Here is a 9,679-nt window from a genome sequence, read left to right on the forward strand (position 1 = left end):
CCACCCGCCCGCCCCATTGGCCATCCCCGCCGCCCTATCCGTGCGCTGATTGGCACCGCCACCGTCCATCACCCTCCCGCCCCATGTCCCGCCCCCGCCCGCTCCCCATTGGCCATCCCCGCCGCCCATCCGAACGCCGATTGGCAGCCGCTACCGTCGATCATCACCCTCCCGCCCCCGCCCGCTTCCCATTGGCCATCCCCCCGCCGCCCATCCGCACGCTGATTGGCAGCCGCTACCGTCGATCATCACCCTCCATCCCCATCACGCCCCCCGCCCCCGCCCGCTCCCCATTGGCCATCCCCGCCGCCCCATCCGCGCGCTGATTGGCAGCCGCCACCGTCGATCATCACCCGCCCGCCCCCATTGGCCATCCCCGCCGCCCATCCGCGCGCCGATTGGCAGCCGCTACCGTCGATCATCACCCTCCCGCCCCCGCCCGCTCCCCATTGGCCATCCCCGCCGCCCCATCCGCGCGCTGATTGGCAGCCGCCACCGTCCATCATCACCCTCCCTCGCAGCGGAAAGACCCGCCCAAAATAACCGCCGCCCTTTAACCCCGCGGTTTCTCACTAAGTTTATTCACGCCCCGCCGCTCCGGCAGCAATCATCCGCTCAGTTATAAACGCCCGCATCTTGTTTTTTTTTTTTAAATTTTAAACGTTTCTGGCCCGTTAAATGATGTCCGGAACCTGATTGGTGGGCGCCGGTGTCAATAACGACGATGTGAACCAATCGGGCGAGGGGTGCGACCTGAAGGGTCCCGCCCCCATCGCGGTGACGTCATGGCCCTCCTCCCCCTCCCTCCATCTGTTGAGTTTAGCACTTCCTCTGTCCAAGCCCATGCACTACTGTGCAAAGATCTGCTATAAGATATTTGCTACTGTGCAGGAAGGAACTGCAGATGCTGGTTTCCACTGGTGCCTCTGGTTTCCACCGCCCTCTGAGGCAGCGAATTCCACAGACTCACAACTCTCTGAGAGGAAAAGGAAAAAGTGGTTCCTCGTCTGGGAAGAAACCGGAGCACCCGGAGAAAACCCACGCGGTCCCAGGGAGAAGTTACAAACTCTGTACCCGAGGTCAGGGTCGAACCTGGGTCTCTGGCGCTGTGAGGCAACAGCTCTTCCGCTGCGCCACTGTGCCGCACAACCTCCCTAATGACAACTGCCTTCCCCTTTCCCGCACCTTGCTCAATATCATCCTGCACTCCCTCATCTCTCCTCAACCTACTCCGCTCATTGCCTTAATGGCCCTACATCCCAGTCTGTGACGAATGCAGAATGTGTTTGGCATTAAAACCTAGACTAATTGTCACTATTTTTTCTCTTGCGTACGGGATTCCCAATTACTGAAGAAAAGTTGGCAAATACAGATTGAAAAATACCAACATTCAGAGGATGCCCAGCCTGTCTAATGAAACCATTGAAGCGTAAATTAACTGATGTCGAGTGCGAAGTCCAGAACACAAATGTCGCAACAACGGAGGGCAGGTTCCTGGGAGGACAACTCTGTGATCTGTTCAGAATCAGAAAGTTTGCAACCACATCTACCTCCCCCTCCCCCCCCCCACCCCCACCCCCACCCACCCCCACCCCCTCCGTGTTCCACCCCACTACCATCACCTGCAAAGAAGCTGTACCAAGTTCTTGCAGAAGGCCAATTGAAGCCAAGAAATGTCCGAGAAGAATTGAAGGCGCTATTCCAGAATCGATCTGACAGGTACAGAAACCTAAACAATGCGAGCCTGCTTATGGTTTGCATGTCTTTCATTCATTTGTTCTATATCTCTCTATACCACCATCTACATCTCTCGTTTCCCTCTCCCCTGACTCAGTCTGAGGAAGGGTCTCGACCCGAAACGTCACCTATTCCTTTTTGCCAGAGTTGCTGTCTGACCTACTGAGTTGCTCTAGCTTTTGTGTCTATATCCCCTGCTAATTGTTACCTCCTTTGTCTCTCTCTGGCTGGCTGCTAATATCAATAGGCCGGCACAGTGGCGGAACGGGTTGTGAAGCTGCCTCACAGCGCCGGAGTGCCGGATTCGATCCTGACTGCGGGTGCTGTCTGTGTGGAGTTTGCACGTTCTCCCTGTGACTGCATGGGCTTGCTCCAATTTCTTTGCACATCCCAGTGCTTGTGTGTTTGTACGTTAATTTGTCCTCTGTTAATTTGCCCCTGGTATGGATGAGAGTGAGTTAACGTTGAACTGGTATGAACGGATGATCGGTGGACTTGGTGGGCCAAAGGGCTTGTTTCTATGCTGTATCCTTCAATAACTGCAGCAGCATTTGGAATATTGCATGTGGTTCATGTTGCCCTGCTCCAGGGAGGATGTGGAGAAAGCGTGCAGAATAGGTTTATCACAATGACCCCTTGATTACAGCGCCTTAACTACAGGGAGAGATTGAACAGATGAGAGTCCAGTGTTTAAGAAGGAACTGCAGATGCTGGAAAATCGAGGGTAGACGAAAGTGCTGGAGAAACTCAGTGGGTGAGAGTCCAGTACAGTTCTATGTTAGGCGGTGGAGGCCGGTTCTCTGGATGCTTTCAAGAGCGAGCGAGCTATGGGGAGAAGGCAGGAACGGGGTACTGATTGGGGATGATCAGCCATGATCACATTGAATGGCGGTGCTGGGGTCTACTCCTGCACCTATTGTCTATTGTTTATAAAGATAGCGGATAATATTGAACTCTGTGTGATTAAAGGCACAAACAAGGAACCTTGAATACAGCTAAGTGTTGGACAAGCTGATTTTACATCCAATGCAGTTGCGAAGAGTGAGAGGGGACTTGACTCAAACACATACGCCATGAGGGGATTTGCCAGGGTAGATGTAGCGAGGATTGTTTGTTGTGGAGAATCCAGAAGTAAAGGTTGTTGTTTCAATGTAAAGGGATTGCCCGTAAGTTCATAAGTGACAGTAGCATAAGTAGGCCATTTGGCCCATCAAGTCTACTTCATTCAACCCGTACTAAGAAAGAGTTGAGGCACTTTTATTTCTTGAAGCGTAGAGTGTGTTTGGAACTTTCTTCCTTAAGGGGTGGTGGAAGCAGTCTTCCAATGGGGAGGTAGATAGATTATTGATCGAAGGGCCGGGGAGAATAGGCTGGCAGATACTCGCTGCAAGTCTATTTATAATCTGAATCCTATTACAGTTTATTATAGCCTACTGAAAGCAGTCATGTCAGGTGCATTGCAAGAAACATACATCCACGCAGCATTTTAAACCACATTTTAATAGAGGCTTGTAAACTCCTATCTCACCAGAGACTACTTTACTGTACATGCTACTGTTTTTATTAAATGCTGATACATATGTTAAAGAACTCTGTTCCATTCTGTTGTATTTGTTTGTTTTTGGCAAAGGCACAAACATTTCACTGAATCCTTGAATACACGCTAAGTGACTTGGCCCTGTTCACAGGTTAGCTTTCTACCCGATTAGAGGCTGACAGTGCATCTTGTTGTCGTTACGCATTAATCTTGCACCCTTTGTGCTATTTCGTTTTGGTTTAGAGATACAGCGCGGAAACAGGCCCTTTGGCCACCTAGTCCGCACCGACCAGCGATTCCCGCACACTAACACTATCATACACACACTAGGGACAATTTACAGAAGGCAATTAACCTGTACGTCGTAGGAATGTGGGAGGATAGCCGGAGCACCGGGAGAAGACACACGCAGGTCACGGGAAGAAGGTACAGACAGCACCCATAGTCATGATCGAACCCGGGTATGTGGTGTTGTAGGGCAGCAACTCTATCTACCGCTGTGTTACCATTCCGCACACATTGAACATCATAACCCTGCGTGCTATTCAACATGGACCCTGTGAACTGTTTATTCCCAGTATAACATAGTTGCGGGCAGGTGTTTAAGAAAACTGCCTGGAAAATCGACACTGGAGAAACTCAGCGGGTGAAGCCATGGAAGTGGCAGGTGCGGGTCCTCATACTAAACAATGAAGCAATGAAAATTTTAGCAGATTATCTTTTTATTCTTTCAGTTTTAGCAAAGAGTTGAACTGGCTGCTGATTAACAACCCGGTGCCCTCATTGATCCAGGATGGCCCACAGTAAGTAGCCATTCCCTTTTATTTGTAAACCATTCATTTGTCTAAATCATTGGCATCTTGATATTTTTAAGAAGGAACTGCAGATGCTGGAAAAATCGAAGGTAGATAAAAATGCTGGAGGAACTCAGCGGGTGAGGCAGCATCTATGGGGCGAAGGAATACATGACGTTTCGGGTTTGAGACCTTCTTCTGACAGAAGGAAAAAGGCAACGCCTCAGAGGGCGGTAGAGGCAGGTTCTCTGGATGGTTTCAAGAGAGAGCTAGATAGGGCTCTTAAAAATAGCGGAGTCAGGGGATATGGGGAGAAGGCAGGAACTGGGTACTGATTGGGGATAATCACATTGAATGGCGGTGCTGGCTCAAAGGGCCGAATGGCCTACTTCTGCACCTATTGTCTATTGTCAATTTCTCCAGAAATGCTGCCTGACCTGCTGAGTTACTCCCGCATTTTGTGTTTATCTTTGGTATAAAATCGCTGCATTCCTCAGCTCTGCTGTTTCAAAGGTTTTCTTCTATTCCAGGTGCGGCATGGTTGCTCTCTGGATGGCTGGACACTTGCTGGACGCATCTGAAGCCGTGAGTCTGGAGAAGATTGTGAACTGTGCAGTGAAGAACAACTACACTGCTCAGGGAGAGATGTTCTCAGGTATCTATAACAAGCAGCAGGAGATAAGACAGTGACAGATAGATTCTTGATTAGTACGGGTGTCAGGGGTTATGGGGATTAAGGCAGGAGAATGGGGTTAGCAGGGAGAAATAGATAGAAACATAGAAATTAGGTGCAGGAGTAGGCCATTCGGCCCTTTGAGCCTGCACCGCCATTCAATATGATCATGGCTGACCATCCAACTCAGTATCCTGTACCTGCCTTCTCTCCATACCCCCTGATCCCTCTAGCCACACGGGCCACATCTAACTCCCTCTTAAATATAGCCAATGAACTGGATCAGCCATGATTGAATGGCAAAGTACACTTGATGGGCTGAATGGCCTAACTCCGCTCCTATCACATATGAACATACAACGCTGCTTCCTCCGCATGTCTGATAGACTCCCATCCTCTCTACTTCAGCCTGGTTCAGTGATGTAGGTCACAGAACTAGTTTAGGCATAGGCACTAGTTTAAGAATTTCGATATTTCAACAGTAGCTAAACTGTGACATCCTTATGGACTAAGGCAATCTCTTGTGTATTTCCTGATTGCAGGTGATAATATGGTGAACCTGGCCAAAGAGGTCTTCACATGTCATGGTGAACTGCTCACTGATGGTTTAATGGGCAGCAACAGATCCAGAATACTGAGCCACCTGAAGGCTGGTTATCCCGTGTTAATACCGTATCCTTGGAAACGCTCGTCAAGGCGTCCCCTGCCCGTACTGACCTGGAGACACCAGGAACTGCAGATGCTGGGTTACAAAAAAAAAAGACACAACATGCTGGAATAATCCAGCGGGTCCAGCAGCATCTCTGGAGAACATGGATTTATGCCACTGTCCCACTTAGGAAACCTAAACGGAAACCTCTGGAGACTTTGCGCCCCACCCAAGGTTTCTGTGCGGTTCCTGGAGGTTGCAGGTGGTTGCAGGTAGTGGAAGCAGGTAGGGAGACTGACAAAAACCTCCGGGAACCGCACGGAAACCTTGGGTGGGGCACAAAGTCTCCAGAGGTTTCCGTTCAGGTTTCCTAAGTGGGACAGGGGCATTTATTCTCCAGAGATGCTGCCTGACCTGCTGAGCAGCACCAGCACTCTGTGTCTTAGACAATAGACAATAGGTGCAGGAGTAGGCCATTCAACCCTTTGAGCCAGCACCGCCATTCAATGTGATCATGGCTGATCATCCCCAATCATAACCCCATTCCTGCCTTCTCCCCCTATCCGTTGACTCCACTATCTTTAAGAGCCCTATCTAGCTCTCTCTTGAAAGCATCCAGAGAACCTGCCTCCACCGCCCTCTGAGGCAGAGAATTCCACAGACATTATTTTGCCTCCCCTCCCCCAGTCTCAGTGTGGACCAGCAATCGCCTCGTGTCTTATTGTGACCCCCACAATCCCCCAAGTCTCTCCTGACCACACTCCCCCCCTCCCCCCCCACAGTGACCCCACACTCTCAAGGCAACCAGTCCCAAACACCACCAATCCAACTAAGGCCACAGGGTGAAGAGCAACCACCTCATCTCCACCTCCAACGCCCCAACAAGGAATTTGTTTAAGAAGGAACTGCAGGTGCTGGAAAATCGTAGGTAGACAAAAATGCTGGAGAAACTCAGCGGTTGCAGCAGCATCTATGGAGCGAAGGAAATAGGCAACGTTTCGGGCCGAATGAGATGGTGCTTGACCCGCTGAGTATGTAAGCGGCATAAACCAGTATAAACTCAGTATAAACTAGCATCTGCAGTTCCTTCCTATGTATTTAAACATCCATGAGGTCGAGGGTTGCTGTGGAACTGCTAATGCCGGGTGAGAGGGCGCATGCTGCTAACACAGAGTAAATCGGTGTAATTCCATAACGACAGGAAGCTATGATGAAGATTTCAACCACGAGCCGTGCCTGAAGAAAGGACACAGAGCCCACTGGGCTGTACTCACAGGTGGGTCTCCCTTCGTGCCAGCGTGGCCCCCCTTCCCTTCCATTGCAATTGACAAGATACAGTCCAGCTTCACTGCCGATATCCTGGCAGTTTGTGGTCCGCAGCGCCTCCTTTAATCCGGACAAAATTCCGAGAGCGCACTTGAAATCCCCCTGTAAACGTGCCGGGTGACTTCCACAGCCGAGCAGTGGCCGGGGCTATAGATCTCTGGCCGGAGCCGGAAGATCCGCTCCCATAGCCGACTTCAGAGGCCAACTCGGTCCCCCGACTGCCGAGGCGTACTGTTCCGGTACCATCCGACTCCTCTTGGAGATCTTGACCTCTGTTGGTCCGGTACAACGGATAATCCAGCAAGGTTTGGGAACCAAGGGTGCCAAAAAATCGGTGGTGGACCTGTATCTAATTTGCTCCTGATACAGATAAAGCATGGGAAGAGGTGCTGGAGGAGGTAGTTGAGGCAGGTACTACTGCAGCGTTTAGAAACATTGGACAGGTACGTGGATAGAACAGGTTTAGAAGGATATGGGTAAAATACATATAGGTTGAACTAGTGTAGATGGGACATGTTGGGCGGTGTGGGCAAGTTTGGCCGGTTTCCCTGCTGTAGGACTCTGTGGATGACAATAGACAATAGGTACAGGAGCTGGCCATTCGGCCCTTCGAGCCAGCACCGCCATTCAATGTGATCATGGCTGATCATCCCCAATCAGTACCCCATTCCTGCCTTCTCCCCATATCCCCTGACTCCGCTATTTTTAAGAGCCCTATCTAGCTCTCTCTTGAAAGCATCCAGTGAACCTGCCTCCACCGCCCTCTGAGGCAGAGAATTCCACAGACTCACAACTGTGTGAAAAAGTGTTTCCTCGCCTCCGTTCCAAATGGCTTACTCCTTATTCTTAAACTGTGTGGCCCCTGGTTCTGGACTCCCCCAACTTCGGGAACATGTTTCCTGCCTCTATCGTGTCCAAGCCCTTAACAATCTTATATGTTTCAATGAGATCTCCTCTCATCCTTCTAAACTCGAGTGTACAAGCCCAGCTGCTCCATTCTCTCAGCATATGACAGTCCTGCTATCCCAGGAATTAACCTGGATGGGTGAATAACCTAAAGTTGAATTTCCTGTACAATAGCTATTTCAGCAGGGTTGTTTGTTGCTTCTGGTTGTACAGGTGTGCTGCTGGGACTGAGGTGTAAACTGCTGCAGGACGTCTATGAGAAGGACCGTGATATCCCTGGCCTCCACCACCTGGCTGGAGGTGCCGCTGGAGCCTCCTACCCCGAGGACTGTGTGGTCGAGGTTTTCTTGTTGGCCAAACAAGGGAAGAGTCTGAAGTACCAGCTGTGGGAGTACGAGCGGGTGCACCAGAGCAACGTGCAGCTGGCAGAATTTAGTCCCAAGCGAGGGGACGACGGAACGGCCTACATCGTGCCCGACGGCGGTGTGAAGCTGGGGTTGTGTGGGGTTGTAATTCTCCTGCAGCCATTGTTCCCAGTATCAAAGCTGACAGCCCCCACTACTAATAACTGAACAATAACCTTTGTCATATCAAGTCTACAGCATCTCAGGGTCCTCCAGCAAACTATTATGCCCCTGTCCCACTTAGGAAACCGGAACGGAAACCTCTGGAGACATTGCACCCCACCCAAGGTTTCCATGCAGTTCCTGGAGGTTGCAGGTAGTGGGAGACTGACAAAAACCTCCAGGAACCGCACTGAAACCTTGGGTGGGGCGCAAAGTCTCCAGAGGTTTCCGTTCAAGTTTCCTAAGTGGGACAGGGGCATAAGTCACTGCTTTTAATGTAGGAAATTAGCAAGACATGCTCACAATCCCCCTCCTTATCTGTTTGCAGTGATGCTTATGGGGGCAACACACCTTTTCACACAGAGGTGTATAAAACAATCTTGAGGGGAATAGATAATATGAATGCAGATTATTTCACTTCGAGTAGAGGAATCAATACCTGTACAACATAGGTTGTAGGTGGGAGGGAAAATATTTAATGGGAGACAGTCCAGAAGAGCAACTTTTTCACTCAGAGGGTGGTGGATTTGTTTAGTTTAGAGATACAGCGTGGAAACAAGCCTTTCAGTCCACGCCGACCAACAATCACCCGTACACGAGTTCTAGTTCTTCACAGAAGGGTTTCGGCCCGAAGCGTTGCCCGTTTCCTTTGCTCCATTGACTGTACTTGGAAAGGATGTTTCCAGTAACAGGAGAATCTAGACCAGAGGGGACAGCCTCAGAATAAAAAGGACATACCAGACATACCATCCAGGACAAGGGGTCACAGCTTAAGGATAAAGGGGAAATCCTTTAAAACCGAGATGAGAAGAACTTTTTTCACGCAGAGAGTGGTGAATCTCTGGAACTCTCTGCCACAGAGGGTAGTTGAGGCCAGTCCATTGGCTATATTTAAGAGGGAGTTAGATGTGGCCCTTGTGGCTAAGGGGATCAGGGGGTATGGAGAGAAGGCAGGTACGGGATACTGAGTTGGATGATCAGCCATGATCATATTGAATGGCGGTGCAGGCTCGAAGGGCCGAATGGCCTACTCCTGCACCTAATTTCTATGTTTCTATGTTTCTATGAAAATAATTAGTGGTGCTAGAGGATGGTGAATCCGTGGAATTCATTGCTACAGACAGTTATGGAGGCAAAGTTATTTGGTATTTTTAAAGCAGATTGATAGATTCTTGATTAGTAAAGATGTCGAAGATGTAGAAGGCAGAATGGAGTTGAGGGGGAATTGATCAGCCAGGATTGAATGGTGGAGTAGACCCGATGGGTTGAATGGCCTAATTCTGCTCCTGTCTTTTGGTCCCAGTTACCAGCTATTCCCAGATTTATTTCTCCAGTGTGAACCAGGTTCTAATGCGTGGTGGTGGTGGTGGGAATTAACTGAAAGATGCTAAAATAGCCACCTCATAAACTGGAACAAAAATGGGCTGTGAACTGAAAAGAGGAGCAGAACATTCTTCAGTCCTGCTAAAATAAATGGCTAAGATTCACCGA

The 9,679-nt window shown here is 49.9% G+C and overlaps 1 protein-coding gene across 2 annotated transcripts; it reads left to right on the forward strand.

Annotated features, from left to right (window-relative positions):
- Positions 1-807: 807 nt before the first annotated feature.
- actmap (actin maturation protease) lies at positions 808-9,677 on the forward strand. Of its 2 annotated transcripts, none has more exons than XM_055663741.1 (7): positions 808-1,079; positions 1,355-1,719; positions 4,009-4,077; positions 4,599-4,723; positions 5,284-5,413; positions 6,596-6,666; positions 7,836-9,677. In XM_055663741.1, the coding sequence occupies exons 2-7, from the start codon at positions 1,442-1,444 to the stop codon at positions 8,192-8,194; spliced, it is 1,032 nt and encodes a 343-aa protein (XP_055519716.1). In that variant the 5' UTR covers positions 808-1,079; positions 1,355-1,441; the 3' UTR covers positions 8,195-9,677. The 2 variants fall into 2 exon arrangements, with proteins under 2 accessions (XP_055519716.1, XP_055519717.1); XM_055663742.1 differs by having other exon boundaries at positions 1,360-1,719.
- The last annotated feature ends 2 nt before the right edge of the window (positions 9,678-9,679 follow it).

This window comes from Leucoraja erinacea, chromosome 38 (genome assembly GCF_028641065.1).
Source record: "Leucoraja erinacea ecotype New England chromosome 38, Leri_hhj_1, whole genome shotgun sequence".
NCBI lineage: Eukaryota > Metazoa > Chordata > Chondrichthyes > Rajiformes > Rajidae > Leucoraja > Leucoraja erinaceus.

What these genes read in the sequence shown, in the direction of transcription:
- actmap (XM_055663741.1), top strand. Translation starts at nt 1,442, where the DNA reads ATGTCGAGTGCGAAGTCCAGAACACAAATGTCGCAACAACGGAGGGCA. An exon ending in TCAGGGAGAGATGTTCTCAG is followed by an intron (nt 4,724 to 5,283) that starts GTATCTATAACA and finishes TCCTGATTGCAG; the next exon opens with GTGATAATATGGTGAACCTG. An exon ending in CCACTGGGCTGTACTCACAG is followed by an intron (nt 6,667 to 7,835) that starts GTGGGTCTCCCT and finishes CTGGTTGTACAG; the next exon opens with GTGTGCTGCTGGGACTGAGG.